Source organism: Amborella trichopoda, chromosome 2 (assembly GCF_054954075.1).
Source record: "Amborella trichopoda isolate Santa Cruz 75 chromosome 2, AtrichopodaSantaCruz75HAP2 v2.0, whole genome shotgun sequence".
Taxonomy (NCBI): Eukaryota; Viridiplantae; Streptophyta; class Magnoliopsida; order Amborellales; family Amborellaceae; genus Amborella; species Amborella trichopoda.
In genome coordinates this window covers 5,233,832-5,254,448 of record NC_142337.1, presented here as the reverse complement: position 1 = coordinate 5,254,448, position 20,617 = coordinate 5,233,832, and the positions used below count along the sequence as shown (strand labels likewise).

The 20,617-nt window shown below is 36.8% G+C and overlaps 1 protein-coding gene across 1 annotated transcript; it reads right to left on the bottom strand.

Moving 5' to 3' along the window:
• Positions 1-5,743: 5,743 nt before the first annotated feature.
• On the bottom strand, positions 5,744-19,246 carry LOC18443084 (vesicle-associated membrane protein 721). The gene is made up of 5 exons (XM_011628307.3): positions 18,858-19,246; positions 13,317-13,458; positions 13,110-13,230; positions 6,322-6,384; positions 5,744-6,203 (listed from the first exon to the last, which is right to left on the bottom strand). Exons 1-5 carry the CDS (start codon positions 19,045-19,047, stop codon positions 6,051-6,053), a joined length of 669 nt encoding a protein of 222 aa, XP_011626609.1. The 5' UTR covers positions 19,048-19,246; the 3' UTR covers positions 5,744-6,050.
• Between the last annotated feature and the right edge of the window lie 1,371 nt (positions 19,247-20,617).

Below are 20,617 nucleotides of genomic sequence, written 5' to 3'. Positions count from 1 at the left end.
GAAATACAATTTTTTTTTTTAATAATAATAATCAGCCCTTATAATTTTGTCAACAAGATCACTTACAGATGGTCTAATTACAAACAATAGAAATTCCAAAAATAAACAACACATCAATAAAATAAATCTCAACTACTTGATGCCATTTATACAACCTAATATTGTGTTTGAGAATATAAAATAAAAAAGCAAACAATTACAAGAAAAGATGTTGGAGATTACCTCAACCGGGCTCTTTACACCTCACATCGAGTCACCATCTCCAATGGCTCGGGATCAGCGGTTTAGCTTCAATATCTTACCGAAAAAGCTAAATTTCGGCCAAATTAGGTAACCACCTTTAAATCTCTACAAAACCCTAACTCCAAAATAATTAGGCTCAAATCCTAATTTTCTCAACCCTTATATTAGATCACGAAAGAGAGAGTCTCTATGTTGGGGAGTGCTCCCTTGAATCTTTTTAGGAGAGAGAGTAGAGAGAGAAAATTAGAGAGTAGAGAGAGAGGGACGTCGCCCATACGGAAGAGACAGAGAGAGTTTATGGGAGAGAAAGAGGTGCGTAAAGATGGGAGAGAGCACCCCTATTTATAGTGAAATTTTGGCCTATGGTTTTTTTAGGGTTTCACATAGTTTGCCCCTTTCTTGAGATTGATTATGGACCGTTGATCAATGTGACTTGTGGGGTGAAAGATCTGAGTCATCCATTCCATAGATGGGCCACCAACATTATGGAAGGTGCATGGACCATTATCCCCCTTTCCTTAAACCATTTTCCCATCAATATATTTAAATAAATTAAATCCATTAAAGATGTAGTGTATACCATAAATTGCATATTTCATCTCATATTTTTCATAAGAATATTTCAAAAAATATCAAGTCAAGATACTCCTTCAATAATCAAGATAAGATATGGTCAATATTTCCTAATCAGTATTTGACCATATGCTACAAGATATAGTTACCATATTTAATAAACTTGAAGACAAAGCAACAAGAGAAGGTACCCAAGGGTGGGGCATGCCACCCATGTTTGGTATGTGGGGCCCCACCTAATACGCATATGGTGGGCCCATGTGCACTATGAGCCCCCATATATTTTTTTAATAAATATTTTAAAATTAAACAAAATGAATTTTAAAACATTATAACTTTGTAAATTAATAGCTTCATTTTTATAGGTCCAAAAATAAGAAATAAAATATCAAATGACTTATAAAAATTCAAATAATAAATCTAAAATATTTAATAATAAAATTAAATTAATATAATGGGAAGTGGATCTATATGGTTTAGGAATTCTATCAACGATCACGGGGTACTCCACCTTCAACTATAGACTACAAATCACACTTGTTTTATCAAACCGACCTAGTGTTTCTCATGATCCACAGTCCAAGTAGAGGCTCATTAGCGGGTCACCAAAGTCTGGCCGATAAGCCAAGAGGTCGCAATCCCAGTTTGTGGATTACAGGTCCTCTCCTAGAGACGAGTCAAGGTCACTACGACCTGATGCGACCACAGCTTTATGGCCCATAGGGGTATCTCTCGCACATGCATACACTTCATCCAAATGTGGATATCTGGCTTTCCCGAACGATTTATCAATATGCATGCCATGTGATGGAACATGGATGAGGTTTTGGGTCTCGTTTCAGTAGGCCTACCATCACACACAAGGGTCACACAATCCCTCGGCTCTCTCATCTAGGCATAAGCTCCGATCTCATCCAGGGCTAACCCAAAATCTTCTTCGGTTAATTCTTTATGCCCAGGTACCTTGGGTTTTCCAACCGTCTGGCCTAGATCGATAAGCACAATCCGGTATAAACAAACATCATTTGCTTAGTATGGTCCTCGAGGGACCACACTCCCACTGGGTTTATATTTCACTATAATAAAAGTATTTCAATACACACTCATAAGGCCTTTAAAGACCACATAAACCCAACATACTGGACAAGTTTGGGGTGAATTGGGTCACTCATAATCTGTGGCTTATTTATTCAGGCAATCAGTGAAATGTGTCACCCCAGAAATACTGTGATCCAATTCTAAAGTGGATGTTTTATTCATACTAAAACTCCAATTCATTCTATCTAGAATTCTAAAATTCATTTTAGCATCATTTTCTAATGAAAAGTAAAATTGGAGTTTTAGCTTCTTGGATTGGCACTCAAACAACTACAGGGTCTATGTTCAATTTTAAGAGGGTAAATTTTTAGGCAAATAGAAAATGTATAAATTCTTTTTTCTTTTTTTTTCCTTTTTTTTTTGGGATTTGATCACTAGGTTGAGGACGTTATATCCTCAAACCATGGGTCTTAAAATACCCAAGGTAGGGATATTGCAGCAGGGAACGTTTTGTACTAGATGAACATACCATTTTTTGACTTCTTGATACTTTTTAGGAATATTTAGTCACCCATATTTTACATGAAATATTTTAGCTTTTAGTGATCCACTCGTAGTTTTGGATAAATTATATGTTTCTACCATATTTTTCTTTTTTAATTTTACCAGTGGAATTGTGATCATCTTTGAAAGTATCCCATGGTCGCCACCGGTTCAATGTACCATAATCACATGTTATCTTATTTTTGCAACCATTGAATTTACCATTTTATGTCATGATCAATATAATTTTTATTCTTCGTTAGTTTATTATATAGGCCAAAATTAAATTTTACTTTCCAAACACGAACATTCATACAAATTGTTTTTTTATTGCGTAAACCGCTGACCCCAATAAGTTGAGAAAAAACTTTGACGTGATGATGATGATCGTTTTGTATAAAGCATTTTGCCTTACAGGACAAGATCTGTCCTTTGTGAAATTGCAATCTGAAATTTTGATTATTTAAAAACAAAATCAAACAAGGAAAAGAATAAGAACCTGGAAGCTTCCTTTAGCACCTCCTTTGGAACGTTTCCAAATTTTATTGGAAGTATCCGAGAAGTGTAACAGTCTAATAGGGTCTGGTGCTCCAATCTAGGTACAGATGATCATGAATATGAAAATAAAATAAAATTTTAAATATTTAAAATGTGATTTTTTTATAGAAAATTTCTACACTGTCTAAATTCATTTTAACCTTGTAAGTTTTTTTAAAACATTTATTGTTAATGAGTCAACGGGTCTTGCACCCGCTGACTCATGAATGATTTTTCCGAAATTCAATACAGCCATAACTTGCCAGTACAAAAACCATGTGTATACAAATTCCAACAAAAATTTACAAAATTTCCAATAAAGAAAACATAAATCTGATATTGCTTCTCCAAGAAAGAACTTTAAAATCTTTATATATATCTTCATCCTTATATATATATATATATATATATATATATAGATAACTTCTTTTTTAAAAGATATACTATTCATTTTAAAATAATCTTGTTAAAAAATAAAAAATTAAGCTTCATATTTCACAAAGATGCTAGGAAGCATGACAGTAAAGCACCCACATGGAACAATTATATTTTTCCAAAACTAAATTACACAAGAACGAGACCATTCTGACAACCAACCAGGGTTGAAAGAAACACACCATGAGACCATTTATTTTTATTACAAAGGAGGTCACAATCCTTCCTACTTATTAGATGTTAAATTAGATGGCTTGAGATGTTTTATAAATTTTAAAATATTTTTTATAAATTTTGAATCTAGTCAATGACACTCTTACAATCATCCTATTTGAAAAGTAAATAACCTATTTGTATACTTTTCTTTTTTAAAAAGAATGAGACATTTCTAACAAATCTCAACACCGCATCACAATACCACATCATCCAAACCTTTTCCCAATTTATTCAAGAGAAAAGTTTATGTAGCGCCGAGGCTCCAAACAATCAAATTAGAGCCTATCACAAAAAAATCATTGAAAGAGGTTGTCTTGAAGTCCAAATATCTTCACATTGATTATCTCGACATCAAGATGCATGGACATGAGAAAAAAAAAGATTTCAAGTTTTGGAAATAGTATATTTTTTAATGCATTTTTGGACCGTCAATTTTCAAGATTTTCAAATTTTCATAGATCTGTCAATCTATATTATTTTTTAAGCTTTAAAATTTATTAATAAGGTGAAAATATATTCTAAGGCTATCACAAAGATTTCTAGTATTGAAATCACATTTCTCGATACTATTTAAAAGTAGGCTCTAATTTGATTGTTTAGAGCCTAGGCTCTATACAAACCCCACCCTTTATTTAGAGGAGTACAAATAAAAAAACCAAGGAAAAAAAAAAGAAGGAAGAACAACGAAACAAGCGTATATCAAAAAGTGGGTCCTCAGGAAACGAGGATAGGGCCCCCGATAAGTTGCCTTTCAAGGATCCATCACTACCGTGCAAAATCTTGGAAGACATGATATCAATAGCTTTAATTTGAAATTATAGAGATTTACCACTTTCATAATAATGTAAGTTCTTCAACACCATGCGAACATATGAACCATTTCTGAAATCAATGCCTTAATTTGAAATTCCGGATTTAGCGACTATTGTAACGAGAACTAATCCTCCATGAGAAGTATATATATTTGGAAAGGTTTATATGTTCCCCCTACAACATAGAAGATCTATTCTTCCCTTACCATCCAGCCGTTCAATTTTGATAAAGAGAGCCACTCACCATTTGATCTTAGATCCGACATCTCAAAGTATTTTATTTTTAGTTTTTTTTATACAAATTTTATGAATATAAAATTTGATATGCACCATCTTCTCATTGGTTCGCACCTATAAAAAATATTTTAAATAATTTTTTAATAAAATATAATGACCAAAATACCCCTTAAAATTTTCAGAGGTATTTTAATCATTTTATTTTATTGAAAATATTTTTTTTTATATTTTTTGCTAGTGCAATTTTAATAGAAGATTTGATGTACAAAATTTGGTGTTAAAATAGCTTGTCGAAAAAAACATTTCAAAAAAAAAAATTGTAGCAACATAACATTGCGATTGAGGCAATCTTAACCCTTCATTCAAAATGGAAAGTTGGATAAATGGAAGTATATAAGTTTTACGTTATATGAGAAGCGGAAAGCGGGAAAGCTTACCCTTTATATACGATGAGACCATTTACATTTGGTTCAAGGTCACCCCAACCTATTGGACATAACCAGGCAGCATATTGTGAACCATGCTCGACATCTAAATATATTTCTCAAAATTCACTCCTTGCCGCCCGACCTCACATCTAATGGCTAAGGTGATTCTAATCTTCTTAAACCTAATATAAGCAGTCTTATGGTTTAGAGTCCCTTGTATTTGCCAAGTTCATGCATCCAAGTAACTCTACTTAAAAATTCTTTTCAACAATAACCCCAATAACATCAATTATGATATTATTTATTAAAATAATTGCTACTACTTTTTTTTTTTTTTCACTGTCTTCGTTGTTGTCATTACGACAATCGTCGAATTAGCAAAAGTATCTCTTAGCAGTACTACTAGTTAGTTTGTTTATGAATATCCTTGAAAACATATCTCCTAATCTACTGCACATATAGAAGTACACAAACACAAGAAACACTGCATTTCTTGAAAGAACAGCAAATATCCAAAGAATGAGACAAAATATTGCAAATTAAATAGCTACAATTCCAAAATAGTAAAACATTGGGCGAAAAGAATTCAGGCACACATATTCTTCCAACAAGCACAAATATTCACAGAATATTTGAAATATTTGAAGAATATTGCCAGAGGCAACGTAATCTGGAAGATACTTTTCCCAAACAAACAAGTCCAAAAAATATATGATTCGTGTAAACAATTTTCAACAAAAGCCCTACAAGTTCTACGGCCAGTATATACCTTTTCGCCACTAAAGAAAATCCATGCAAACAAAACCTAACTACGACCTTCTAATAATACTACTCTCTCTCTCTCTCTCTCTCTCTCTGATCACACAAACAACACTCCCAGTGTATCTCTCTCTCTCTCTCTCTCATCACACACAGACCACTCCCAGTATCTCTCTCTCACATCACACACAGACAACACTCCCAGCAGCTCTCTCTCTCTCTCTCTCTCTCACTTCCTGCCACAGTTGAAGCCATGGCAAATAGACAAGACGATGATGAGAATCAAGGCAATCAGAATACCCAAAACAATCAGCTTTATCTTCATATTCTGCAACCACATCTTCCTCCTCATCTGTGTACCGTGTGTCCTAAAGTTGTTCGCCTGCAAAAATAACAAACAAGAAAAGGAGCCACAAAGACAGTCAGAACAACAAATGGGCAAAAAAGCAGAAGGTAATGATCCATTAAAACAAGCAAAAAGATGGTGTCCGGTGTCTTACCTGATCTCTGAGAGTGTCTGTCTTATCGACCAGAATCTCAATCTTCTCCCCTCTATCCAGGACCTGCATGTGACCAACAATGAAATCTTACTTGCAGAACAACATATGCCAGGGATTGAAGCCAAATTCAGCATAGCTAATAAAATCAATGTTTATTTTGCAGTCCAAGTAGGAGTGAACCAAAGCAAGCACGTGTCCTAGTAGATAGATAAATAGACAGAGAGAGAGAGAGAGACTCCAGACAAAAAGGACTTGTGAGAGTGTGTGTATGAGAGACATGAACAGTCTCCTGCTGTTCAAAAAGTTCATGAGTTGCTCATACTTCTGGATGGATGGACCGTGTCAACTGTCAACAATCAACTTTGATCCAATGGACCAAGAGAAACTGAGGCAGAGCATCTACACCTAAAAAGGTCATCAAATGCCATGGGATACACCTTCAAATGTGCTCACCTTGTTCATTCTGCAGATTAAAATTAAGAATGTAAGTGACTCATGTTCGGAATACTCCTCTCTCTCCCCCCCACCACTAGGCTCACCGACACAATCCCTCTCCCTCTCACCCCTGAAAGCCTGCTCCCTCAGCTAGGGCTCCTTAGGCTTCCGCTTTGCCTACCCTCTCCCACAAGGGAGAGGGGGGGCTCCAGGCCCCTTAGCTGCAGTATACAAAGTTTCCTGCCCACTAGCATTGGTGTCCAATCATCCAGTGGTTGCCACTCAGTCTGGTCTTCCCTCTCCCATGAATTTTTTTTTGAGAGAAGTCTTCCCTCGCCCATGATTCCCATCCAACCCCCCAACCACCTGCCCCACGGGAAGCTGGCTTTCTCATCTCCTACACCACATCCCCTCAAACCCCTCCCTCATGCCCTTCCCTCTCATCCCTATGCCCTCATCGCTATCAACCCCTTTCACCCTACTGCACCCTCAAACCCCCTCACATGGAACCTACATGGGTCCTGCAGACTTCGAAGTCTGGGACAACTCCCTCTCACCCTGTGGACCTCCTCTCCTGGAATCGCCTCCTTCCCCACCTCCACCCTTTCAAGCCTCACATCTTGGCCCCAGCATCACAGGCATACCCTTGCCCCCCTCGTCTAGGCCCCATGCACAGTAAGTTGGCCATTCCAGTGTCAACATCCAAGCTCCTCACGCCGAGTTCCTAACATGAGAGGCACATCCTGTCCAATAGGCCATGGGTCCATTTGTTCCAACCTCTAAGGGTTCCACACTCTGATACAAACCCCACTATCCGGTTATATCCTCCTATTCGAACCTCGTTTTGTCCAAAGAATCAGAGTTAGAATCATGCTACTTACTGACTCAGATGAGATAAGAGGATAAACAGAGCACAATCCCAAGGGAACATCAACAAAGTCCTCAAAGCCATGCCTCTGTGTTACGAAGGTTACGAGGCCGACATTGGAGAATTTCTTAGAGCCAACGCTGCTAAGATAAAAGATAAAGGTACTAGAGAGGTACATAACCTCGCCTTTGGGGTCTGCTTCAACAGAGTAGATCCTGGCTCCTCCTTGAACCCCTCTCCTGGCTCACCTTCCCTGGCTGGCCAACCACTAGGTGGTCTTCTCCACGCCCACCCAACCCCCCCACCCCCCCTTCCTCCCCACCCCAAAAAAAAAAACAAAAAGCCAAACACCAGATCCTTAATGAAGATCAATGTATGGAATATCAAGGGCATGGGCGACCCCAAGAAAAGAAAAGGCCATCCTAGCCTTTTCTGGAAAGTTATCCCCCGATGTGCTAGCCCTCCTCGAGACTCAGCGGTCCTCCCATAGCCACTTTTATATCCGCAAAGTGTAGGGCCACAGGCCCTGTCAATGGGAAGCTCACGATACCAGGGGCCCTCAGGAGGTATTCGGGTCGTCTGGGACCCAAGCCTTCACCAACGTTTAGATGCTGTCATAGCGTCCCACTCAGTGACCATCTCCCTTTCTCGTGTCTTGAACAGGACCCCTTTGCTGTTCTCGGCAGTTTACAGCCTCTATCCACACACTTAGACAGCAATCGTGGGACAAATTGGACAGCGCTGCCCCTAGCAACCCAAAGCCGTGATGAATAGGTCAATGTCACGAGGTCGAAACCCATGAGAGAAACAGGAATCATAACCTCACTAGCTCTATGTTGATTTCATCTTTAGAAACAACCTCCTTGAAATCCCACTGAATGGAGCAAACTTTACCTGGTCAAACCCTTCGAACTCCCCCTCCCTTTCCAAAATTTATCGGTTCCTCATTTCTCCTGACTGAGATGATTTCTTTCATGGGACCCGCTCTTTAGCCCTACCCAAGCCAACCTAAAATATAGACACATAACACTGCTCTGGGATCCACAGGTGCTAGGCCCTTCTGGTTCAAGCTATCCTTGCTCAAAGAGGCCAACTTCTTCTCCCTGGTGCCAATGGTGGAAATCCTTCACTGGCTCAGGTTAGGTGGGGTTCAAATTCCAGAGAAAACATTAATTACTTAAAGAGATCCCCATTGGAGTAAGGATCTAGCAGGCAAGTTTGAACCCACCAAGAAGGATCTTTTAAACCACAGAGTTGAACTTGACTCTCTTGAAGAGACCACGGAGCTTTCCCAGGCAGAGTGAGAGAGCAGATCTCAAGCTCAATTGAACCACCTTATTCTCAGGAAAGAAGAGATCTCCTGGTACCAGAGATCCATAACCAAATGGCTTAAGTTTGGTGACCGGAATACCAAGTTCTTCCACATGATTGCCAACCATAGACGCAGCAAAAACATAATCACCCACATTACAGTTGGTAGTCACACTTTCAGCCAACCAGAAACAGTTGAAAGAGCATACGACAAATTCTTTAAGAAGCTTTTCTCGGTAAAAGCCACCCCAATATCCAATATGAACGATGTGTCATTTCTCTCCCTCCTCCAGGATAGGGCAAGATGGCTCAAGAGACCTTTACCAAAGACGAGATCCTTAAAACCATTAGAGATCTCAGCAAGGGTAAAGCTCCTAGCCCAGATGGTTTCCTAGTCACGGTTGTGTTCACTCTCGCCACATTACCCTGGCCCATTGTTGCTTGTTCAGTTTAACAAAGCCTAGTGGGAGGCCGAGGTCTCAGTGAGGAGATTATCTACACCACAACCCAATTGGCAAGCCAGGGTTAAGGAGATTATCCACACCACAACCCAATTGGCAACCCATAAGTTTGGATTTAGCAAGGTTTACTCTGAGGCCAGTGGTAAGCTTGAGGAATTTAAGGTATAACCACAAGTACCCAACTGTTATTCATAGGCTCCACGAAAGATCAAGGTGTCCTTGGCATATTGCAAGTGCAAAATAGTTTGACCATGACTGCTGACTTTGAAACCTTTTCGGAGGCTGTACCAAAACAGCCTCCCAAAGGTTCTACTGTAGACCGGCTACCAAGGCAAGCAGAAAAGGAAATAGTTGGTCTCCTTATTGGAGCCCCTTGGAAGAGGGGAAGAAGCCCTTAGGCATTTCATTGATGAGGATCCAAATTGTTATGCCGAGGTGCAACCTTTGATCCAGTTCCTCCAAGTGGGCCCGAAGCCTATTTTAGACACAATTTCATCGACTGTTGTCTACTCCACATGATCGTAAGCTTTTTTAAAGTCAGGCTTGACCGCCACTCCTGGGGATTTACCTTATGGGCTCATAACCATAAATCTCGACCACTGACTTCCTCAACAGTTGGAAAAACATGTCGTTAACAAGGCCTGAATGTATCTCCCAGTCCTCCCTTAGGAGACCCCTGGAGACCAATCACAGAACTTAATTTTAATGGTTGCTCCCTTGGCAACCTTGGGCCCCACAGGTGTTGGAGGCCTTTTCTGAGACCATAATAATAACATCCTTCACTCGTACTCCGGCCATATTGGCATTGCTGATGCCACCAAGGGAGAAACAATAGCACTATTCAAGAGCATCAAGAGGTACAAGCACAATTGAAGGGACTCCTTGGTTGTTCAAGGAGACTCAGAAAATGTCATTGCATGGCCTAAGGTGCTTCCACCTGCCCGTGGCACTTGCAGCACATCTTTGCAGATATTTAACTCCTTTGCAGGCATACTCATATCTCCTTTCAGCATACATGGCAGGAAGGCAACTATAGCGGGATGCACTTGCAAAAGGAGGAGCGGCTGCACAAGTTTCCAGTGGAAACCTTCTTAATCCCTTTCAGCCAGGCTCCCCAGTTTTGGTATTTGGTATTTTTTTTTTTTTTTTTTGTGTTTTTTTTAAATACTACTTTGTTATTTTGTTTTTTGGTTCCATACTTCATACAAGAATTCTCATCCAGAGCTCTGCTTTTGTATATAATCTCACAGCAGCCCACTTTATCCGGGCCCAAGCCTTACATTGTAAATTTTTTGGTACAGCAATACAAATATGCTGTCAACTTTTCAAAGAAAGAAAACAAAAAAGGTCATCAATCTTGAATACAATAGGAGGGATACGACAAAGGTTCCAACCAAAACCAAACTTACAAAGTCCTAAAGATAAATTAGAGCCCCATGTGAACTAAATCTAGGGTTTCCAATTTGAAAATTACAAACTAATAGCCAATAAGTATTAAGATCCACGTCATCAAATGGACAGATGTTTGCCTCACTAAGAAAATGGGCAGACTCATAGTGAAAACTCAAGGAAGCAAACTTAGCTTGATGCAAATTCCATTTGAGATGTTCAGAAATTGGGCTAGTTAGAATTTTTTTTTCTTTATAGGGTGTGTGGTTGGACTTGTTTATTTATTTTTATAATTGTTGGGATTAGTTTTGAGAAATATACATGTAGGTGGTTAAAAAGGGATTTTTATTTTGTCATGGGCAAATTTTAAAGGGTTTTAATTTCCTTTTTTTTGGTGTAGGACGCTTTCCTAGTTTCTAAGATTTCATTGTCCTACTTTGATGAGGATTGTTAGCTAAGCTAGAATAAGTAGATCGGTAGAGGGTTGGTCATGTGAAGGTCAGATAAAATTCCTAGAAACGAGGATATAGGAGAGAAACAATAGGAGAATTAGGGAAAGGGGGTAATTTGCATGACCCATCTCATGCCCGGGTAAAATTTCCCTTAAACCCATCCCATGCCTGCATAAAAGGGCATCGTTGTGTTAGGTGGGCAGCCAACATAAAATTTTGTCAAAACCCTTCATCAGGGAAAGGGGGTAATTTGCATGGATTTTACATGGGAGTAATCCAAAATTAATAAGTGGTACATGATGTAAAGAGAGAAGAGAAAGAGAAATACATAGGGGAGAGAGAAAGAGAGTTATTTTTATTATTTTTTCTTAAGGCATTTTGTTTTGTATTTAAGAGGGAGAGGCTTATGTGTTTCGGAAACCTTTTTTTTGTAAAAGCTAATTTATGAAAGAAGAAAGAGAGCTTCATCCTCCCTTGGCTTGATTTACAGCCATTGTTTCTTTCTCCATAGTTGCTAAATTTTGCTTGTTTAAGATTGAAAGAAGACCAGATTTAATTTCCCAAGCTCCTTTCACATCATAGCTCTACTCAGCAAATAGCATATTAGCATCAAGGAAGATGGATCTATATGTGTAGTTGTACAACGGATGCAAAATGTACAAAGAATACTAGTCAATCTCATCAACAATTGAAAACTCAATTCCTATAGGAAGACAAGGTTCTCTACCTTTATCATTCTATATTTTTTTAATTGTTTTCTCATGTTTACTTATTCTATGCCTTGTTAATGATATCTATACAGATAACGAAAAAACAAAAAAACAAAATCTTAAAAGAAAGAAAAAGATGGTAGCATTAGAAGTTGAAACTTGACAAAAGTTTGATTGAAAAGCCTCACAACGGATTCAAATTCTAACAACACTAGCAGAGCTCTAATGTGTATATGTTAGAGAAATTTAAATTTTACATTTCTGCCAAGCTAAGGTGAATGTGCAAAATTTTTTAAGGAAATACAAAGCTAATCACATGGCATCAATAAATTTCAGATTGACCAAAAAGTGTCTCTATTTCACTCAAAACTAGCACATTTCAATAGGAAGTCATTTGCACTGGACCATGATAAATTTGGTCTAGAAGGTTTACAGATTTAAAGTATAACAAGTGAATTCTAAACTTCCATCTATCCCGATTCCCGCAAAAAGTTGATTAAGCATCCATATCATTCTCATCAGCAAAGAATGCATACAGAGCATCCAGAAAACCTTGCTGGTTCACAAATGACGACTCACAAACAGGACTTCTAAAACAGCTGCACAGATCACAACTGTTCTTAGGAAAATTAAATGTTCATTGTTCGCCTAAGGAGTCATCACAATAATATTTGGCTGCATGTCCAGACATATTCTGATCAAGGACAAAGCCCCAACGCCCATACACAATCCATGGAAAACAACAAATCATATATGAAGTGGTTCTATACTCAGGCTTGCTAAAGGACTTCAATATTCTGAAATTTAATAATAGTGGTAAGCTTCATAACAAGGTCAGATTGGTTTATCTGCTTAGTTTTATTTCTCACAGAAGTAAATCGTCCCAAGCCCTAAGTTCCTGTCTCTGTTGAATACAAAGAAATAAAAGCAAATCTTAAAATACTATTCACTCCAGTCCCCTGACCAGGAAAACTTATGCAGAAGCATGCTTGAAATGAAGCAGGGATTAAATAAAAGTGCATCATCTAAAATATTCTACTGCAGTATATACTGCAGAGAAGTAAGCCTGTCGAAATAATAATCTCATGAAGATGGCCTCATCTTCCATTTAGAGCAAACAGGATGCAGAATGCTAGCTTATATTGGAAAGTCGGCTATTCACCTTTTCAATGTTTTCCATCATAACACCTTTAACTTCAGAAACCTGTGCCTTCACTTTCGCGAGCTTGCTTATCTCTTCTGGGTGGTCAACACAGTATTGCATATGCTCTTTCAATTTTGACCTGAAACATTAAGAACAATTCCATAAATATAGCACTGGATAATAAGCACCATATATATTTTAACCACATGAATTAACAAGCAATACCCAAAATCTTTGTTGAGGCTATTGGCTCCAGCAGTTGCTGCCTTGCCACCTCCATATCTCTTAGTGAAATCTTCTTTGATACGCTCCAGACAAGCCATAGGGACCTGCCTTCCGACCGACTCAACCGCCACAACACAATATGCTATAAAACAAGACAAATGACAAAAAAGATCAACAAATAAATAAGTAACACTTGGTAACTTTACAACAAGACATGTAAGACCCATTGTCAAAACCTAGGGAATTCATGTGTCTTATAGAAACAGTAGTATTTCTGAACGTTTTGTGAAGGTGACTAAATAAGCAAATAAAGACATTGCCTCTACGTGAAGTGTGTATTACGAAATACTCAAATAGTAAAATTATAATCTTCATTAGGGAGTAATGCTGGAAATGAAAGCCCAAGCTCCATAGTTCTAGGGTGGAACATTGTCACAAATTGGTCATTACATCTCCTTGAGAGCGCATGGTGCCAACTGAATATGGAACTATCCTCAAGATCAGATAGTCCAAACCAATGTTAAAAAAACAGGGCCAAATAGCACTAGGCCACCAAGCCGCCCCGCTCATCTAGGCCCAAGAGGCCTTTCCTGGGCGGCCTGCCTAGGTGGGCCAAGCGCTGCCCAGGCTTTTTCCTTGCCTAAGGGCAGAAAATGCCCTCAAGCAAGTAGCATCTTGGATCCCTGTTCCCCCTCTTAACTGGAGAAACCCCTCCAAACAAAAAATAAAAACTAAAAAAAGAAACCCACTAACCCCACCCTCCAAAAACCAGAAAAAAAGAAAAGGTTGGTTGGGGATGTGGGTCATTCTCACACCCCCAAAGTTGGTTTGAGACTGGCTTTTCCCAAAAATAAATAACCCTGGATTTATGAAATTTTTTAGAGATTGAAATTTTTTAGAAGTTTGAGAAATCATTATAAGCCTCACTTTTCTTTTAATGAGATTAAAGACTAAATTCTTTTTTTAACTTCTTTTGTATCATTTTACTCTTATGACTTTTACTATATCGTGATTTGGAAATTGGAACTTTAGATTTTTGAATGTGCATGGAGATTGGAATCAATGAATTGTGGACTTCATGTGGTGGACATGTGTTTCATTTCAGTTCTTCAGTATTTGAGTACTTTTATTATATGTAAATTTGAGTACTTCTATTATTTGAAAAATAGCAATGTTATATATTTTAGAAGTTAATTCTCTATGATTGTTACTTTTTAGTTAGTTAAGTTAATCTTACATTGGTGAGTAAATAATAATTTTTTGCAATTGCAAAATGCCATTTAATGATGTCAATGTGTTTTTTAGCGTTCAGGTATATATATTTTGTATATATATATAGCTAACATTAATATAATTTTGTATATTTTCACTATTCCCACCCCACTATTCTTGTTCGTTGCACCAGATTACCCTTGTTGTATCCAATTGACGGAATGGAATGGTGTATAAACAACACTTTTTTTATTCTAATGATACTTCGACATTTATGATATGAGATAAACAAGTTGCTTAACACTTCTTTTTTACCGGATTCTGTTTGGGACAATCAGTCATGAAGGGTTCGATTCATTCTAGAACGACAAACGATTGAATTGGATTCCCAATACCGGAACAGAAGGAATCATTAACAGAATAAGCTGAGCTATTCCAGTTATCCGGAAGGAAAGAAAGGTTGGGATGTGATATATTCACCAACCCCACACTTCTTCCAATACCGAGGATTTTGTAGATATTTCAGTGATGCTTAAATATACACAGCAAATACATACATACATGTGTGTTTGGATCACCTCGAACCTTGGGAACCCCCCTAGGCACCCAGACCGCATGGGTGCTGCCAGACTTTTTCTTCTTTTTTCCTCCAGCCAATAACTTTATTTGGTATAACAAATAAGTATCATGACACATATGGGACACTCAACATAGAATTTCACAAGGTAATTTCAAAATTATAAGAACAATTAATGAACATAACCCATTTAAAATGAAAAGGGTGTTTTGCAAATCCACAGTTCCATCTAGAATACTTTGGAGATCTGTGATTAACTATAAAGCACAATTTTGCTATAACTTAAATCAATATTGACAAGATTCACTTAGGAAGATAACCAACATGTGGAAGGCACACCAACATACAAACGTTGAGATTAAGCAGCAATGCAAGACCGTTTTCCATTTCAAATTTCTAGAGTTACAGAAACACATCATGCATATAAGTATTTGATTCCTTTGTATAAAAAATGAACTAATTATCTCAACAAACCCATCAATGTAAAATATTTCAGACGAATCTTGTGCGTCCAGAATTTCTAATCTTGTGTAGAAGGAGCTTATCAATGTAAGATTAAGTTCATGGTAGCTAGCATTACCACCAAGTCGCACCAGCACACGAACATTGTTTACAAGACCATTTTCTACTACTCTCTAAACTTAAGAAAACATATTACACATTTAAGAGTTTTCTTCCTTTGCCAAGAAAATAAAAGAATGATCTGAACAAACCTGTCATGAATGTTCTATTTGCTAGTCCCTCAAATAAGGTGCGCATCCATGCAATATAAAGTTCATGGCATCCAAGATTACCACTACGATCAAAAGTTATTCACTAAGCTAAGCTCATGAAGAAGAAAGGTATTTCTAAGTTATAGGAGAAGACATAATACAAAACTATGAGAACATCGGGTATTCAACCCTGAAAAAAATTATTCTAATAAATACCCAGAGATAAATCGGAAATGCCACACAAAATTAAATTGATGTTTCTACTCAAAATTAAAAAAATAAATAAATAAATTCTAGCAGCAAAGCTAAATCAACGGCTTATGATGATCCATAAATTTCCACAACAGAATGCTATTACTAGAAACCAATCAACTAATGGTGCCAAGAAGAACGCAAGATAAAACTAGTTGAACTCTAGACCAACATCAACCTAAATGAAAATGAAGCCCTAAATTACATACAAATACAACGAACCAAATACTAAGTGTGGCCTATTAACAAAAGAAATAAGGAATCAATCCATACTAAAATGATGCAATCTAACCTTTAACCCCACCAAAAAAAAAAAAAAAAACCCTCAAGTCAAAAGTACATTATAATGTAATTAAAGGCTAAGAAGAAGGAACTAACGTAGTTTTAAAATTATTTTATATTTCTCAAGCTTATATTTTTTGCAAGCTAGAAGAACAAAGTAACAAGAAACTACATGAGAATGTAGGGAAAAAAGATGCGATTCTTACTCCACAAAACAAGCAATCCCCTAAATGAAGCTAATGCTTTTCAGATAAAATCAGAATGAATGAAAACTTAGATATCCCAAGGGAAAACAAGGAAACTATACGCTAAACTAAATCAAAATGACTTCACAAACATATAAGTGAATAAGAATGGCATCTCTGGATCAGCTATTCACAAAAAACTTATAAATTTTACAAACCCCTCTCTTGAAAGACCTATATTGAGATCATGCACTTTATATATGACTCAAATAGCAGAGATTACTTTCAATATCCTATTCACTTTCTAGCAATGGAATTGGAAAAAAAAAGAAAGAAAACAGAAGTTCTTATCAAGCACATCATTCCTTTGAAAACCAACTTATTCCTGAATGAAACTCTTGACATCACCACAAAAAATGAGTTTGATTTTAAGATATATAATTATGCATGAGTATCTAATTCAACCACAGAAGAACAAATTGACCTAAAACAGCACGATCACCTATAAACATTCAATTAAATTATCATTTCAGATAAAATTCACGTGAAAGTTCCACTGATATAACAGAAACAGTGAAATCAAACCCAGAAAACACTGTAGAGCTTGATTTTCTCATGATACTTCGCAAAAGTTATTCACTAAGCTAAGCTCATGGAGAAGCAAGGCATTTCTAAGTTATACGAAAAGACATAGTACAAAACCATGAGAATATCAGAAATTCAACCCTGACAAAAAAGATTCTAATAAATTCCTGGAGATAAATTGGAAGTGCCACACAATTAAATTCTAGAAGTAAAGGTTAAGCAACAATATATGATGATCCACAGCTAACCATAACAGCATACTAGGAACCAATAAACAAATGGGGCTAAGAAAAACATGAAATAGAACTAAATGAACTCCAGACCAACATCAACCTAAATGAAAATGAAACCCTTTATAGATCACCAGATTTACATTCTGAGAAGGAAAATAACTAATGCCAAAATCAAAGACAGAAACTTAACCACAACCAATGACATAGAATCCCCTTATCCTCTAGAAGAAGAATACATACAAATACAATGAACCAAATACTTAGTTCAGTCTATTCACAAAGGAAACAAGGAATCAAGCTATACTAAAATGATGCAGTCTAAATCCCCGATCCTCATGCCAAAAGTACATTACTATACAATTAAAGGCTAAGAAGAAGGAACGAATCTAAGTTTTAAAATTAGTTTATGTTTCACAAGCTTATATTTCTTGCAAGCTAGAAGAATAAAGGTAACCAGAAACTACAAGAAACAGTAAAAAAATAAGCTTTCCAGATAAAATCAGAATGAATGAAAATCTAGATAGCTCAAGAGCAAACAAGGAAATCATAAGCTGAACTAAATGAAAATGACTCATGTAACATATGACTGAATAAGAATGGCATCTATGGATCTGTTATTCATAGAAAAATTATGAAATTAACAAGGAAAAAGTTTATATAAGGATGCAACCTTATAATGTAGAACTACGGATGCACCTCAAATATCCATCGGAAAAGGTAGTTTTAATGTTGAAAAACCCTTTGATTGATTATCTGGACATCGAGATGTATGACCATGTAAAATAAAAAGATTTTAAGTCTAAAAAATAGTGAATTTTACAACATATTATCTACACTGTCCATTTTCAAGATTTTCATATGTTTATAGATCTACTTGATTTTAACCATTTTTTAAATTTAAAATTTTATAATTAGATATAAAAATAGATTTTGAGATAATCCTACGAACATTTTACATCAAAATTATATACCATGTTAAAATTTGAAGGTGCACGTTACCTCTACAGCTACGGATGCATCCGTATGCCAACTGCACCCAATTAACAAGCTACTCTCTTGCAAGACCTATATTGAGATCATGCACTTTAGCTATGACCCAAATAAGCAGAGATTAATTTCAATATCCGATTCACATTCTAGAAATGGAATCGCGAAAAATATCTGAGGTTCTTATACCTTAAATTCCTAGAAGAACATCATTCCTTTTAGAACACCAATTCATGAATGAATGAAACTCCTGATATCACCACAAAATATGACATGGATTTATGAGATACGATTAGACATGAGTATCTGATTCAGTAACCACAGATGAACAAATTGACCGAAAACAATAAGATCATCTACAAATATCCAATTAACTTATTATTTCAGGTGAAATTCGCTTCAAAGTTCAACTGGAAAAACAGAAATGGTGAAGACAAACCCAGAAAACAACATAGAACTTGATTTCTCAATATCATTCGCAAGATCAAAGAAGAAACAGGAGGATGAGGACTTACTGAATCCATCAGAAACAAGGTAATTAAAGGTATGGTTATCGCAATTGTAGGTGAACTTGTTGTTGCTTGCAGGTAGCTTTTGCAGGCACTGTGACGCAATGGAGGTGAAATTACCAGTGAATTCAGTGAACTCTGCTAAGATCACAGTCCCGCGAGCCACAAAACTGTAGATCAACGACTGTTGCCCCATCTTTTGAGCAAAACAAAACCCTAGCCCACTCTTTCTTTCTTTCCCCTCTCACCTCTAGAAAAAACCCTAGCTCGAGATCGGATTGATCCTTGGATCTTCTCTTTCTTCAAAGATACACAACAAAAATATCTATGTTTCTGTCTCCTCTCTGTTCTCTTCTCTCTCTATGGGAGCAGAGGGAGAAGAGAAATGGGGTTTCGTCGAGAAAGAGAGAGGAGGATACAAATGTAGGAGGGGCCGTTGGGAAACCGGAGCCTATTTTATACGCTACTGTTCCGAACACGACGCGGTAGCGTGAGTACGAAGGCCCGGTTAGTGCGAGTGTTTAGAGAGAGAGAGAGAGTGGCGGGTACGAAATAAGGAGAGGTTAGAGAGAGAGAACCTGGAAAATGACCAAACCAAACGATTCCGTGAGAGTAGAGAGTTCACGTGTAGAGAGAGAGTAGGACCGAGAGAGTTAAAAAAAAAAGAAAAAAAAAAACAAAAAAAGGTGGGGTTTCTATACGGCCTAGGTTTTATGAAAACGAAATAAAGTCTGACCCCAACAGTAAATAGTTAAGATTAAAAATGTGATACTGATCTTGCGAATCTTTAAACATTTATTTTTAAGGTGAAATAGATGGTCTAAGATAATTCGTTATAATAATATACACAAGTTTGGAGTCCTAATTTTTGTTCACAACCATAATATTCAAATCAAAATGATTAACAATAAGGTTTTATAATGCTTGAATTGTAATTTTTGATGAGTTATGAGGTGATGTTTTACTTACTTTTGATAGGGCTACAACCTTATTAAATTAATTTTTAAATAAATAAATAACAAAAAAAAAAGTAAGTTTTTATAGGGCTTAGGTCTTATGAAAACAAAATAAAACATCACCTCAAATCCTCATTGTCAAAATCCTCATTGTCAAAGCACTTTTGAGGGTAGAAATATTCATGATGAATCTAAATCAATTTTTAACACCCATAATAAAATTTAAAACTAAAAAAGTGGTACAAATCATGCTGATTGGATTCTCAAATTCGAATATCAATCAAATTTGCCAATTCTCCAAATTGGCTATCCACCTAGACCAATTTATCGGACAGCTGGTTTGCCCAGCCGATCCAGGTTTTTAAACATTAAAAAAAACCAGAAGTTTAGATTCCGAGAAAGATGGAAGTGAATGGAAAATCTGACGTGAAGAATAACGTTTACCTGGCCCATGTTTTCCTTTGGGGGGGAAGGATCGGAACATCCGAGGTTAGTAACGAGAAAGAAACTTCCTTGAATTTAAAATTATTTTATTTTCACCCAAACTGAAAATTCAAACATCCACCCCTACGCGTCCCTGAAAATTTCAACCGTGATAAAAAGCATTGAATATCTATAAAAATTACCTGCGTTTGAACAAAACCTCTCTCTCAATTTTTGTACTCCGTAAAAAATTAAAACATCATTTCCAGTGTCATCCATTCCTCTAACATAAGGTGGGGTCCTCGGAGCCGGATCCGAAAATCATATAGGTGAGGTTTCTATAAGGTTGCAATCTTAAACAATCCAATTAAGGTTCACTTCCAAATT

Bases quoted from the DNA above. Each gene is read 5' to 3' on its own strand.
- LOC18443084 (XM_011628307.3), bottom strand. From the start codon at position 19,047: ATGGGGCAACAGTCGTTGATCTACAGTTTTGTGGCTCGCGGGACTGTG. The intron at 13,231-13,316 runs GTATTGCTTGTT...TTAATGTTTCAG, and splicing joins AGCCTCAACAAAGATTTTGG to GTCAAAATTGAAAGAGCATA. The intron at 6,204-6,321 runs GTAAGACACCGG...TTATTTTTGCAG, and splicing joins CAGACACTCTCAGAGATCAG to GCGAACAACTTTAGGACACA.